Source organism: Salvelinus fontinalis, chromosome 5, assembly GCF_029448725.1.
Source record: "Salvelinus fontinalis isolate EN_2023a chromosome 5, ASM2944872v1, whole genome shotgun sequence".
NCBI classification, from domain to species: Eukaryota; Metazoa; Chordata; class Actinopteri; order Salmoniformes; family Salmonidae; genus Salvelinus; species Salvelinus fontinalis.
In genome coordinates, this window is record NC_074669.1 from 12,682,304 (window position 1) to 12,697,799 (window position 15,496).

Here is a 15,496-nt window from a genome sequence, read left to right on the forward strand (position 1 = left end):
TATTTCTCTGTGAATAAAAGAGTACCGCAGTGTCTTGGATAGTGGACTGCACTCTCAAACTGAATCCATTTGGGAGCCCCTGGTCTAATCTTTCCATTGTCCTGTCTGTCTACTCAGGCACTGGCGAGAGTGGCAAGAGCACATTCATCAAACAGATGCGCATCATCCATGGGACGGGCTACACTGACGAGGACAAAAGAGGCTTCACCAAGCTGGTGTACCAGAACATCTTCACCTCCATGCAGTCCATGATCCGGGCCTCCGAGACCCTCAAGATCCAGTACAAGTATGAACAGAACAAGGTGAGTCTGACTTGGGGTTAGGGAGAGGGGATGGGGATTGGGGTCCACTCATTGGACAATGACCATATTGGTCAATGTATTTCATTATATATCTATAGGCTACATTAGGGATCACTAATGGGAGCAGCAAATGGTTAGCGGCCAGTCTTTGCTGATTTCTTTTGATTTTCCCATGATGTCAAGCAAAGACGAGCTGAGTTTGAAGGTAGGCCTTGAAATGCATCCACAGGTACACCTCCAATTGACTCAAATGATGTCTATCAGAAGCTTCTAAAGCTATAACATAATTTTCTGGAATTTTCCAAGCTGTTTAAAGGCACAGTCAACTTAGTGTATGTAAACTTCTGACCCACTGGAATTGTGATACTGTGAAATAAGCTGTCTGTAAACAATTGTTGGAAATATTACTTGTGTCATGCACAAAGTAGATGTCCTAACCGACTTGCCAAAACTATAGTTTGTTAACAAGAAATTTTTGGAGTGGTTGAAAAACGAGTTTTAATGACTAAGTGTATGTAAACTTCCGACTTCAACTGTATGCATGTAACTTTGCATTGCATGCAGATATCCATAGCAAGTGAAATTGATGTATTTGAATTAGGACTGGTGAACCGGAGGTGCGCACCCATCAGGACTTCTATAGCCTAGTCATAGTATAGCCTAGGTGGGGAATACTACTATAAAATCAGCTACGGACTAATCCCCTTCTGGCATTGTCTGAATTCTCATCCACTCATAGGACCGCTCACTGGCAACTGTTGGCTGGCAATCTCCGCATCGAATTGTCCAGCCACAGGTTTATATGTCCGCACCATCAAATGCAAACCGTATTCAAATAGATCATAAAAGTAGCTGTAAACCATGCCATAAAACGTAATGGACTGCTACAGCTACTCCAATCTGCTCTGTCCAGGTACAGACACTAAGTCACTGCCGAGGAGAGGCCTGGATGTATCAATGGCAAGACAGTCTGTCTTTAGGCCTAAATCTATCGATAATAATCTGTACAAATGACCTAAAATGTTCTGATTTAACTTTGATCAGAATGCAGAAATGTGTAAATAATCCTGGAGCACTGGTACAGTGAATGTGAGTGACGCTGTCCAACCTTTTACTCTTTTCAAACTGTTTCCCCTATCTGGTGTCCTCTTCCTCCCCCCAGTCCAATGCACTGCTCGTGCGAGAAGTGGACGTGGAGAAGGTGTGTTCCTTCGAACAGCCCTACATCAGTGCAATAAAGATGCTTTGGACAGACCCTGGCATCCAGGAGGCCTACGACCGCAGACGCGAATATCAGCTCTCGGACTCAACCAAATAGTAAGTCTATTACTGGCATACACACACAATAGCTACAGTGGTTAGAGATTGAGAAGCGTTAGAATGAGAGAGATTGAGATTTTTAAATTGAAGAGAATGAGTTACCATAATAGTGAATATCATCTCTCCCTGACTCTATTAAATAGTGTTTCGTAGGAGAAAGTGAAAGGGATTTAGAGACCAAAAGAAAGAGGGAAAAAACTGATGGAAAGAGGAAGAACAGACGGCAACGTTTCTCATCCTGCTCCACCTTAGTTCTATTTGAACTAACCTAACGAGACCTGAATTTCATGTTTGTTATGTAGAATTATAGGTCTGAATTTGTTCAACCCTAAATTGCAGAGTAAGCACTTTGTCACCATGACTAGTGCTTATAGCTTTCCAGGGACAAAACACTTTGTTGTAATATGACTCAGAATCAATGTAGTGATTAGACTACTCTGTATTTTTATGACTGATAAGGTTATCAAGACTGTAAAAATGAACCCAAATGTCCACATGGACCATTTTAGGATGTTATGATACTTGGCCCTAAAGACTTGCGCTATTGTGATTCAGCCCCCCTAACAGGGTTAGTGATAATTGTTACAAACAGATACTGCCTACCGTTAGTTTGTGAGGAGTAACAGGATACAGCTGTAATATATTAATGTACAGTGCCTTCAGAAAGTATTCATACCCCTTGACTTATTCCACATTTTATCAGTTTGAGTTCCAAATGGATTCAATAATTTTTTCCCACCACACAATACCCCATAATGACAAAGTGAAAACATGCTTTTAGAAAGGTTAGCAAATGTATTGAACATTTAAGTATGGAAATATCTAATTTACATAAGTATTCACACCCCTGAGTCAATACCTGTTAGAATGACCTTTGGCAGCAGTGAGTCTTTCTGGGTAAGCCTCTTAAGAACACCTGGATTGTACAATATTTGCACAAAAATGTTTACATTCTTCTGTCAAGTTGGTTGTTGATCATGGCTAGACAGCCATTTTCAAGTCTTGCCACAGATTTTCATGCCTATTTTAAGTCAGAACTGTAACTATGCCACTCAAGAACATTCAATGTCTTCTTGGTAAGCAACTCCAGTGCAGATTTGGCCTTATGTTTTAGGTTATTGTCCTGCTGAAAGGTAAATTCATCTCCCAGTATCTGGTGGAAAGCAGACTGAACCAGGTTTTCTTCTATGATTTTGCCTGTGCTTAGCTCCATTCAGTTAATTTTTTTATCCTGTAACTCCTCAATTACAAGCATACCCATAACATGATGCAACCACCACTATGCTTGAAAATATGAAGAGTGGTACTCAGTAATGTGTTGTATTGGATTTTCCCCAAACATAACACTTTGTATTCAGGACAAAAACTTAATTGCTTTGCCACGGTTTTTGCAGTATTACTTTAGTGCCTTGTTGCAAACAGGATGCGTGTTTTGGAATATTTGTATTCTGTACAGGCTTCCTTCTTTTCACTCTGACATTTTAGGTTAGTATTGTGGAATAACCGCAATGTTGATCAATCCTCAGTTTTCTTCTATCACAGCCATTATACTCTTTCTGTTTTAAAGTCACTATTGGCCTCGTGGTGCAATCTCTGAACAGTTTCCTTCCTCTCCGGCAACTGAGTTAGGAAGGACGTCTGTATCCTTGTAGTGACTGGGTCTATTGATACACTCTCCTAAGTGTAATTAATAACTTCACCATGCTCAAAGGGATATTCAATGTCTGTTTAGTTTTTTTTTAACCAATAAGTGCCCTTTGTGAGGCATTCGAAAACCTCCCTGGTCTTTGTGGTTGAATCTGTGTTTGAAATTACTGCTCAACTGAGGGACAATTATCTGTATGTGTGGGGTACAGAGATGAGGTAGTCATTTAAAATAATTATGTTAAACACTATTATTGTACACAGAGTGAGTTCCTGCAACTTATTATTTTACTTGTTAATTAAGCAACTTTCTACTGCTGAACTTATTTAGGCTTGCCATAAGGAACTGAAGACTTGACTTTTCAGCTTTTCATTTTTATTTAATTTGTTCAAATTGAAAAACATAATTCCACTTTGACATTATGGGGTACTGTGTGTATGTGTGTAGGCCAGTGACTACACATCTTAATTAAATCAATTTCCAAAATCAGGCTGTAACACAACAAAATGTGGAAAAAGTCAAGGGGTGCAATGTATGTGATTATCTGTATGTATTTCTGTTTCCATGAGAAAGAGAGAGGTTGTGTGGCTGGTTTTTGTCTGTATGCATGTGTGCAAGTGATTGTGCAGCGTCAGGCACATGTGTCATGTGTCCCCCTTCATTCCACAGTTACCTTAGAGATTTAGAGCGAATAGCGACCAAGGGGTACGTGCCCACTCAGCAGGATGTGCTGCGGGTTCGAGTGCCCACTACTGGCATCATTGAGTACCCTTTTGACCTGGAGAATGTAATCTTCAGGTACTGGTGTGAAGTGCTGCCTATACCTGCGCCACTATTCTGGCTCCACCTCCCCCCTACTGCTGCTGGCCGCACAGCCCTGGGTCCTGGTAGCGTGCTCTCTGAGACTCCTTCCTATCAGCAGCTCTGAGTCTGTCTGAGGCCAAATCACTACTCCTAACTGAAAAAAGGGTATTTAGTCCAGATCTTATTGAACTTGCGGACTGCCTCAATTTGAACCCAATATAATAAAGGTTTTATGGGAAAAGTTTGGGGAAAAGCAAAACAAATGCAAGGTTTTGCAGAGTCTCTGAGAGCTGCGATCAGGTACTGTACTCACTTTCTGGGAGATGATTGGGGGGTTTAGTAGGTGGTAGAGGTGGCAGGTGAAGGGTCACCCCCCAGAGCTCTCAGGAATGGGTTCTCCTGTTTGGGACTGACTGGTCCCCTTGCTTTGGAGGGGGGTATCTGCTGTCATACTTCACTCTCTATCTCTGTCTCTCTTTGTCGTTCCTGTCTCTCTCTCTCCCGGTCTCTAGCTATCTAAGCGATCTGGATCGTATTGCTGAACCCAACTTTCTACCAACCCAACAAGATGTGCTTAGGGTTCGCATCCCCACCACAGGGATCATTGAATACCCTTTCGACTTGCAAAGCATCATTTTCAGGTAGAAAGACATTCACACTTTTGCTCCCTTCCCAGTGTTTTGTATTTCCTCTGAAATAAATAATTGTTTCAATATTCATGTTGACTGTGCGTTGTGTGATAACATCAGAGAACATTGATCATTTTCTCCCTCACAAGATCAACATGAGCAATGAATATCACTGAATCACCTGCTGCTTAATTTTATTCCTCATTGTTGTTTGATCTCCAGTTTTTACCCACCCATCATAATTGTCTCAGGCCCATCAAGTCTTTAATTTTCTCTATGTAATCCACGAGATGAACACTAAACAACACTTCAGCCCCTTGCTTTGCATGGTACAATACTGGATGGAGTAGAATGATGAGCTAAATATCAGCTTGTCATCTGAAGATTTAGTCATCATAACAGGGATGTTGAGAAACCGTGTACTCCAGGACTGTAACCAGTCTGGTGTCATTATGATGTAACCAGGCATGCTGCCTGTTAGTGTCGTCTGGGCCAAGCCAGTCGAGCTGAGGGAGGGGGAGGCCTCCTGGAAGTGGCCAGGCGGAAGAGACTGATCACTGGGCACCAAGGTGTAGAACAGCCCCCTCCTCCTCCAAGAAGATAATCATGAGGAGATGAAACCAGCGAACAAGAGCGATTACAAAAGAGTGCAAATCGATAGGAAGCCAGCATGTCAGCCCCTCCTACGCGCAGCAACGCTAGAAATAACTCCCAGGCTCACAATGAGGTTGGACTCGAGGATCCCTCCATCGCTTCACTCTACTGCTACTGGATGGATAGGCTGTGAATCACTACAGCAGTGTTTAAGGACATGTAGCCTATATAATAATATATTACAGAGATATTCCTCAGGATTGAAGTAAATCCAGACGATCCGCATTTTAAATCTCAATGAGAATATTTGGCTAGTCAGGGAGAGACTTGTGATGCAAGGAGCCCCCCTCTCCACCCCAACCCAATGTGTGTTAGAGTGATGGGGTCTGGTACAGCCCAGCCCGGGTTGTACTCACAGCAGCTGCACAAGGCAGGCTTTCATGAGGACAAAGTAAACATGCATGTCTGCTGCGTTCGGCCGTGGCGCTTCCCTCTCTTAATTGCCTTTTTGAAGTGGTTGAGTGTCATGATTTCTCTGGGCTCATCCTCCATAGGAGAGCCTATCCTTCTAAGTAGGTCACCCATCACTGCTACAGGAAAAGAGGTCGACTGATGCGAAGGAGCTTTTATTTTAGGCAGGCGTCCTAGAGGACCCCATTTATCAACGCCCCCCACTTCTCACTTTGCGGAAGAGCCAGCCAGGGACGGACAGAGGTAGCTGCTGCTCACTAGGCTAGGAAAGAAACCCTGATCCTCCTTTGATAACATGGATATAGACTAATAGATCTCTCCCATCAACTAAACCACTGTTGGAAAATAGGAGGATTTCTGAGTTGCATGATGGCTAATCTGATCCATCATCTATGAATGCAAAATTCTATGAAATCCATGAAAATAATGTTTGGAAAACAACTGTAGCGGTATTCCCAAAACCTTGCCTCCACTCGGTACCCCTGCTTGATCTGTGATGGAGCTGCCCTCTGCTCTCCCTTTCTTCCCCTCTCCCTGTATTCTTTCCTTCCCCCTCTGTATCTTCCCCTTCTCCCCCTCTAATCCCCCTTTCCTCTCCTTTTTGCACTGGCCTACCTCCCCACACTGCTGCTGGGCTTGTGCTCTGAATCTGAAGTCATTGGCTGACTTAGATGCTTCTTCCAAGCAGGCTAATGCCGTCCCGATCTGACCTCTCTGGCACACCGGCATCCACTTGGCTAGGAATGGGCTGGGATGTGGCTCTGCACAGTGCACACCTTTTCTTTTTGGTTCAACTTGGGTCGTTTAACCTGTCCTTGCACCTTCTTTGATTTACTGTATGTTGCATTAGTGCATAATAAGTTATCAAACTTAATTGTTATCAATTTAAGTTATTGATAGGATAATACATGTCGCATGTACAGTATGCAATGTTTAATTCTCATACGTTAACATATAACTGCCTAACTGACAATCCTGACCAGAAAGGAACATAATGTCCACAAAATCATGTTTTCCAAATAGTTGTACATGATGGTGAACACAATCAAGTGTGTTTGAGTGCTTCTTTGCACTGATGTATTTTAAAAGCAGATCAGAAAGGTATACATCTTATTGCATTAAAAGTGTTGTTCTCAATTGTAACTAAAATGCAGTAATTTCCCAATGTAACAATCATTTTAATTCCTTGATATCCATTATATTTTTGCTTTGTTTGACAGTTAGTCGTATTCATTGCTAGATTTTGGGCATTATGAATCCTGAAACGGGACTAACCTCAAATGTTTAAGTTTCACCAAATGATTTAGTTGGATACCCAAGTTACCACAATAAAACCCCTTTTTAAATTGCCATCAATGTCTGAATTTAGCCTAATTTTGAAAACTGCTCTCCTATATTCATCTCTCCATACTGGTCCTGTCCAATCAGGATGGTGGATGTAGGGGGTCAGAGGTCAGAGAGGAGGAAGTGGATCCACTGCTTTGAGAACGTCACGTCCATCATGTTCCTGGTTGCCCTCAGCGAGTACGACCAGGTTCTGGTGGAGTCTGACAACGAGGTGAGATTGAACACACACACACACACACACACACACACACACACACACCAGGCACACTGTCATTAGTCTCTTATTTACAGTCATTCGGTAGATAGTAGCTTCTTATATCCTGCTTGTTTGTGGATGAGTGTATTTTTTTTTGTTTTCCATTTTGCTGGTGTCCCTTTGACTGCAGCTCCATATGAAATGAGGATAATATGATCAGGCTGTTTAGTCATCGGAGAGAGCTGGTTTAGAACAACAAACTGTCTGATGGGTCATATGACAGAGTGTTTCATACAGCACTGCACCACGTTGCCAGGCGGAGCAGAGCGGAGTATTTGGGAGGGTAGAGACATCCACATCCTCCTGCACTGCTCTCGCTACTGGATCTACCTGATCTGACAGTAAACATCATGTCACAGGAGCAGCAGAGCAGGCCCTCCTTACACAGACAGGATGGGTGCCTCTGCATAGAGAATGGGATTATATAATGCCAAAGATCTGCTCTCACATAGACTTAACGCAGACCACAGCAAACTCACAAGAGCAAAGTTAACCCTAACATGTGCATTACTCCATCCATTATATTTTTCAACTACATATTTATTGCTTCCTCCCCCAAAAATTGGTGAACTTATTTGGAGGATGGGAATAATACATCTCATCACTACCCCACCTTTATTTCCTATAAATGCCATGGGAGTCTTTGTAAATTGGTCTCTAGGGTACAATGATAGTTTGTAAGCCATATGATTGTTTCACTAGACAATTTCATTGTTTTTATCAAGTGCAGTCAGGCATTTAAAATTACACTGAATTGAGTTGTATGCAGTGGCAATTGGCCATGTGTTTTCTAACCAGATTCTTCTTCTTTTTTTTTTAGGCTAGATTCACTATTTTGTTAGAACTGCTATTAAATCAAGCCGTATCTTGGATTAATATGAGCTCATGAATGACCAAAGTTTTTATTATTTAACTAGGCAAGTCAGTTAAGAACAAATTCTTATTTACAATGATGGCCTACCAGGGAACAGTGCCTTGTTCAGGGGCATAACAACAGATTTTTACCTTATCAGCTCGGGGATTTAATCTAGCAACCTTTCGGTTACTGGTTCAACGCTCTAACCACTAGGCTCCCTGCCACCAAATATATGGGTATGCTCTAGTAGAGAAGGGGTTGTTTCTTCATAGGAAAAGTAAGATTTACTGTCAAGTTTTTTTGGCCCAATATATGAATTGAAAGCAATAAATTGGTTGATTTCAGGTAATTGAACAGAACAAAATGTTAACACTAATTAGCATATTTGTTAATGTTTTTGCATGACATAGAATAATGAAAACATATGTTTGTTTTTCATTAACCTAATAATCACGCTAAAAACATCACCACTGTTGGCTCATTTCAAAGCAAGAAAACCAATTGCATATTTGAATAATAGCTACATGTAATAAAAGTGTAGGTTTGTTTTACATTACCTCATTTTGTGCCTGCCATTTGTCTGTAGGCTACTCTGCTAGCAGCTTGCTAAAAACTGCAAGCAAGCTAGCATTTTAGCTTCTCACATCTCCCCCATGTGAAATAATCAGATTTATAATGAAATAATATACCCTGGCAAATATTTTTATACTTGCCAGTGCAACCTACACATTTTTTCCAGTTTTGATATATTGCTTGAATGTATTCGCTCCCATATCATCAAAAATAGAACATTTATCATGTTTGCTCACAGAGAAAAAGCACATTGCTAGCAGCTGTTTTTACCGTTTCAAAATAGCCTGGAATCACGTAGATATTACTTCGAAACAAAATACCTTTTGGGTGGACTTGAAGGCCTCAAAGTTCTTTGGTTTATTGTTTAACAGTCGCTGTGATTATATTTTGTTATCTATGCAAAATAGACTACTTTGTGCATAGCCTATATAAATCAAATAAAGGAACCAAGTGAGTTCTGACCATTCTTTCCTTTCTGTCTTCCTATCGCTCTACCTCCCTCTTTCTCTGTCAGAATCGGATGGAGGAGAGCAAGGCTCTGTTCCGGACCATCATCACATATCCCTGGTTCCAGAACTCCTCCGTCATCCTGTTCCTCAACAAGAAGGACCTATTGGAGGAGAAGATCACTTACTCCCACCTGGTCGACTACTTCCCCGAGTTTGATGGTAAACAACTCTTTACCTTTATTCTAGCACCTCTCTGCACTGGCTAATGTGGCCATGTCCAGTACCATGGCAGCTACTGAGGCAAATTATCAAATATAATGCATATGATATATTTATTTATTATTGGAACATTATTCATTTCAAACTCTATAGGTGGCATGAACAGACCTGAATGTATTTTTGTTAGTATTTAGTGACACCGTGTGGCTAGACAATGAACTGAAATGTAATACAAATTCACACCATTCAGGATTTTAAATCGCTTACCTTTTGAGATCATGTAACGTCGTCCTTTCAATTTGAAATGTTGTGTGTTCGTTGGTAGCACAGGTACACAGTGATGTGTCCTGTTGCCTGTAGCTTTGGGATAATGTGTGTGTGTGTACCCCTAGGGCCCCAGAGAGACGCTCAGGCAGGCCGGGAGTTTATCCTAAAGATGTTTGTGGACCTGAACCCTGACAGCGACAAGATCATCTACTCCCACTTCACCTGTGCCACAGACACAGAGAACATCCGCTTTGTGTTCGCTGCCGTCAAAGACACCATCCTGCAGCTCAACCTGAAGGAGTACAACCTGGTGTGAGAGAGAAATTGAGAGAAACCGGCAGCCCACGCAGAGTACACATCTACACACACACACCAACAAATGAAACAGTACACACACTAACACACACACACCTGCACTAACACACACACACACACACACACACACACACACACACACACACACACAAACACTCGATCGCACATGCGTAATATATTCCAGGTTCTATTCACCCCTGGTCCCAACATCATCCTGCTTCTTGTCTATGGTTTAATTGGATGTGTTTTTCCAGCTCCAGTCATTTCCCCCCACTCCTCTCTTCCCTGCCCACTGTAGCCTGACATCCCTCCTAATGTCACCCGCACACACAAACACCTATATATATATATATATATATATACTCGGAGGCTGCTCTGACTTGACTTGGTGGTTGACAGCTCTCATTTGTCACCTGGTTTGGCTTGCGTCTCTGGGTCACCCCTGTTAAAGGAGGGGGGCTTGGGGGTGGGTGGGTAGGTAGGTAGAGGTCTGTTTTGATTTGGTGGCTTGGATGCTGGTGTGATTTAAAGGAAGGAGAGATGAGCTGAGGTGTAGGAAAGCAGGAAAATGCCAGTGTCCCCCCTTCACATTCAGCAGGGTCTGTCTGCGGGATGGGGGGGACTGGGCACCCACCAGTCTGCAGGGGGTTGTGGGTAACTGCATAGAATATCGTTGGAGCAGGTGCGGGTGGTGCTGAGGAAGCTCAACTACATGGTCTTTGAGGTGTGTTTTTTCCAAACCTCACGCTAGGCTAGAAGTCACCTTGCACTGTTGAATGTAAAAAGTTTGTGTTACAATCAAGTGGATGCTCACACAGACAGAGCAAGGGTGGGAGAGATGAAGTAAATTGATCTGTGTATATTAAGAATTATTTTAGGTGAGTTTATTGACTATTACTATTGCTACTACCGCTTTCCCGATGAAGATGTTAATTAAAGATGAACAAGACCGCAGTGTTTCTCATTTCCAAGAGGAAAGTCACAATTATCCAATAGAGGATGTAACCTACATATTTGGAGACTCTTAGTTTCCTCAATCCACTGCTCCCCGTCCCTTAGACAAAAAATAATTTACATTTTTCACAGAACCACTTGTCGAATTGGCAGCATCTTGTAACATTCTAAAACTAAAACGACAATATGAATAAACTGCAGCACTATTTATATTTAATTTGTCATGATTTTTACTCCTTAAAATGCTGTACCATTTGCCAAATGTATTATGTTTTGTTTGCTGTAGATACAATCAAGTTGCCAGTATCAGTTACATCCCCCAAGACTGTTCAGATACGATGAACAAAACCAACTCCTTGGGGAATGGGGTGATGGAGATGACTGAAACGAAATGTGTATATTTACATGTGTGTCTTCTCTCATAGTTGCATTGAAAAGTTTGGTACATTAATTTAGGCCAAACTTATTTATATTTGCCGTACTATACAGTTTCTTTTGGACAATTGCCTAATTAATTACAATTGTTTGATACTGTTTCTGTGAATTTTTTTACATTTTGGTTATCTTCTAATGAAGGTAAACAACTTGCTGTACTTGTGCAGATGACATAAAGGAGCAATAGTTTGTTGTAATAAAGAAATCTTTAGTGCTGCCAGTTAACTTAAGTCACAAGTTGGTCCTCCACCCGGTGTCAGTACAGCTTCTCTTTGTTAAAGGTATTGGATATTTTTTTCCCTATTTGGCCAATATTTTGAGAAATGGTAGTGATAAATAAGAGTAAGTCTTTTTTTAAATTTGTCTAATTTATGGACCAGAGCTTTAGATGTTGTTCGTCTGACTCTTCCTCCCTGCTTCCATCTAGAAGTGTCTCCATCAGATGGGAGACTGGGAGAGACGGGGTCCATACTGCTGTAAAAAAAAAAAAAAAAGATTTTATTGGCAAGTGATCTACCTTTAGAGACATCATACTTGGTAGTTGCAGTTCTATTCTGTTTCAATTTTGAAATGCTTGAGAATGGGAAGATTCTTTTCCATTTTGGGTTGGTGCATTATGCAAATAGAAAAAAAGAAACTCATCAGTGGTTGAATTTAACTGGTCTTTGCTTGCATTTTTGTAATTTAAGATTTTAGTTTGGTATTGGTTTTAATCCCATATCTTGTCTTTTGCTTGATAGTTAAGATTCCATAGCTAACAATATGTCGATAGGTTGCTATTTTGTCTTCAACGTAATTCAGGTGAGTTTTCATAACTTTTCATTATAAGGGCTACTACTAGCAAAGTTGACAGATAATTAAAGGACTCTATGGGTGATATAGAGCAATAGGTGCAATTAAAGTGGGTGTTATGAATCAGGGAGCCAGTGTTGGGGTGTGTTGATGCCAAGGGGGAGGCCATTGCCACAGGTTGAGTGCAAACTGTCCAGTGATGCCAGTTGGTGATCATTGGAGGATGAATTCTGCTGGCTATTTGCCTGTGAACTTTGACCAGCCCGTTTGGGCCCGAGCAGAGCCTAGTAAAATCACAAGGGGATCGCATAGCTGCCTGCCTCAGCCAATCTTTAGTGTGCTCTTCCGTTCCCACCTGCCATTCATGTCTTCAGCTTGGCTTTAGTCCATTGTTGTGGATGGTTTGTGTTTTATGTGCCCTACTAGTCATGTTTCTATGCTTGACATTTATATACTAAGAAAGACCATGACTGGAAGACATATGATTGCCACAGTGCTATTTGCACTCCAGAGAGCGTAGGGTGAGAGCGGTTAGGTGAAACTTAACACTTTAGAGAGTTATCATGATGACAGACTTGTTTTTCATATCTTGTATTTTTGGTGCCAAAAATAATGGCTAAATTGAGTGCAGGGTGCCCAAATATTTTTCACATTCTACTGTACATGGCAAGCACTTACCCTGCAAAGTGAAGTTTGTGCTCTGTTTAAGATCTTGCTGTGTGTTTACAATTACATTGAATTGCAACCTAAGAATGTTTTGCCCATAATGTTGGCTTGGGTATACTGTTCAGTCCCCCTTAACTAATGTCCACTGTATACTAGCCTGGCTGAAAGGTCCAACTTTTACCTTTCCTCTACATTGTCTCTACGTCAGTTGTTAAATGGTTTGTGCAATTCATGGAAATATCTATAAATGTTGCTTTCATTGAAGGTGGAAAAGTATTACCTTTTTTTGGACTTAGTTTAAGTGCCACAGTGTTTTAAAAATGTTGAAACATGTTGGACATTTTGTAATAACTTGTCATTTGGCCAACCCGCGGTGGATGTGGCCTTGTCGTGAAGGCAGCTTGCGAGTTGTCAGGGATGTTTGGTGTTGCACAACTTGTATTTGAAGGCCTTTCTTTGTTAATTAATGGTCCCACACCTAATACTTTGTATACCACATTATTTGTAAACTGTACATAAGAAGCAGAAATATGAATGCTTCCTGTGCAACTGCAGATGAGGTTTTCAACTAAATTTTAAATTTTGTTGTGATTGCATATGTCTGAATGGATGTTTTTGGTTTAACTTGTTGAGCTTGTAGGCAAGTTTTCATTTCTCTCAGGAGTACGAAGGTCTCTTGCCAGGGCAGGCTGGACTGAGATGTTGCCAGTGGTACTTCAGATCACGACCAACAAGGCAGCTTGTTTTTGAATTGTTTTAGAGTGGTTACTGCTTCTCTGCTGCTCTGTTACCTCAAGAAGCACACTCCCTTTGACCTGTGGTTTACTTGCTTAGGTAGAGTAGGGTTTAGTTCTACACATGACACTCATGCTGGGCTCTCTTCATGCTTGTAACCCCCCAGTGGTTTTGCATTAATTTAGTTACATTGTACACCTTTTGCGCTCTTTACTGTAGGTATCTGCATCAGCTTGTGATCCAGTGGTTTTGAGGTGTATGATGTGCTGTGTGGTTGCTTCGCTGCAAAAAACACTCTACGAATGTCTGGCGCAGGCCTCCCTCCCTGCTGTTGGCAGATATGAGAATGCTACCATGGGTTTTCTGGGCATACAGTCAGTGTCAGTTTAAACCAAGTACATTGGTTTTCTCCACATGTGGACTATGGACAGTGTATGTAGCTGTGTTATGTGCACCCTCTACAGCACACTAATTGAACATCACAATAACTAGTAAGAGAACATGAAAGAAGTACTGTCGTCACTAAAACCAGCACAGTGGGGATTGAGGAAGGGATACACTACTAGAGGCAAGTCCATGCCATAGACTGACTAGCACTACAGTATATACAAACAGTTGCCACCATTTTTCCATACAGTTCATTTTGAAATAAGCCTGTTAAACTTTATTTATTGTAATGCTTTGCCAAGTGAAGGTACCGAAGGGGTAATATACTGTAGCAGTTGGATTCATCGTTGAATTAATGAATATGGTGTTTTTTAGAATATCAGCTGTTGTCTCCTCTTACTTGATCTTTAATCCTTTCTTTCTCCCGGGTCAATGCACTGAACCTGCGCTGCAGCAATGGGACTTCCGGCATTCATGCAACTTACATGTTCATTCAAGCACGTTTTGTTGGTACTATGAGATGTGTATACACTTTTGATGGTTAATGCTTTTTCTTGAGATCCATACTGATGTGATGGATGCACAGAAATGCTAAAAGCTATCATTGCATCTTTTTGTTTCTTTTTTAAGGCTGATGCATTACCTGAACTCTTGTATTTAGGAGCACTTAATATGATAGATTTTTAAATAAGAGGTTAAATAAACTTTGTGTAGTGGTGTATAAATTGAAAGTAATGTATTTTTTTCTTAAGTATACCAAATGTAAATTATGTACAATAATGAATGTGCCAATCCCCTTTCTTTGTAGAGCCAGACTCTTAACAAGTGCCAATGTTGTGAAAAATCATAAGGACCTATGTATTTCATGGTCCACTTTTTAAAACAAATAAACACTAAGTATGTGATTTAAGATTAATAAATAAATGAAAAAGGTGAATTTTATTCTGTATTTAATGATAAACTGCTGTTTTTAAAGAAATCACATTTTAATTGCATGTGTTGGTTTGGGTGGGGGGAGGGGGAGAAACTATTAATGCAAAGCCCTTCAGAAAAGGGACCTAATGGGTATTGATTTTCAGTATTTTTCTTTTGTATGTTTCATTTCAACCACTGTTGCCTGAACCTCATTCAAACATGAAAATGATTTTCATAGCCTTCTCCTTTAAAGAAAAAGTATGTTTTAAATTGGAATAAAATGTGTTCCTATACTCTGTGCTGGTGTTCTGCCTGTATATTATAAACTCATTTATGAACAATTAGCTTTTGAAATATAGCCTATGCTACACCTTATGATCCTTTATAATCCAGAAGACAAACTTGATAAATTTTATGTGGTTGACACCACAGTGGGAAACAATAGAAAACAAAAATTAAATGCAGCTTGTGTACTCATTCAAGGTGGAATTTGTGTTCCCTTCCACGAGGAGCGCTAGTTATTTAGCCATTACATTTCTGGGATGACGTTTGGGGCATGTTTAGA

At 40.9% G+C, this 15,496-nt stretch overlaps 1 protein-coding gene across 3 annotated transcripts in view; it reads left to right on the plus strand.

Annotated features, from left to right (window-relative positions):
• Window positions 1-15,229, plus strand: part of gna11b (guanine nucleotide binding protein (G protein), alpha 11b (Gq class)) — a 58,242-nt gene extending 43,013 nt beyond the window's left edge. For 2 of the 3 annotated variants that reach the window (XM_055922486.1, XM_055922485.1), the window contains exons 3-8: window positions 118-302; window positions 1,465-1,619; window positions 4,584-4,712; window positions 7,194-7,323; window positions 9,312-9,465; window positions 9,858-15,229. In XM_055922486.1, coding sequence (XP_055778461.1) covers window positions 118-302; window positions 1,465-1,619; window positions 4,584-4,712; window positions 7,194-7,323; window positions 9,312-9,465; window positions 9,858-10,048 — 944 coding nt within the window. In that variant the 3' untranslated portion in view covers window positions 10,049-15,229. Of the gene's footprint in view, window positions 1-117; window positions 303-1,464; window positions 1,620-3,936; window positions 4,066-4,583; window positions 4,713-7,193; window positions 7,324-9,311; window positions 9,466-9,857 lie in introns of all 3 variants that reach the window. The other variant, XM_055922487.1, reaches the window with a different exon arrangement.
• The last annotated feature ends 267 nt before the right edge of the window (window positions 15,230-15,496 follow it).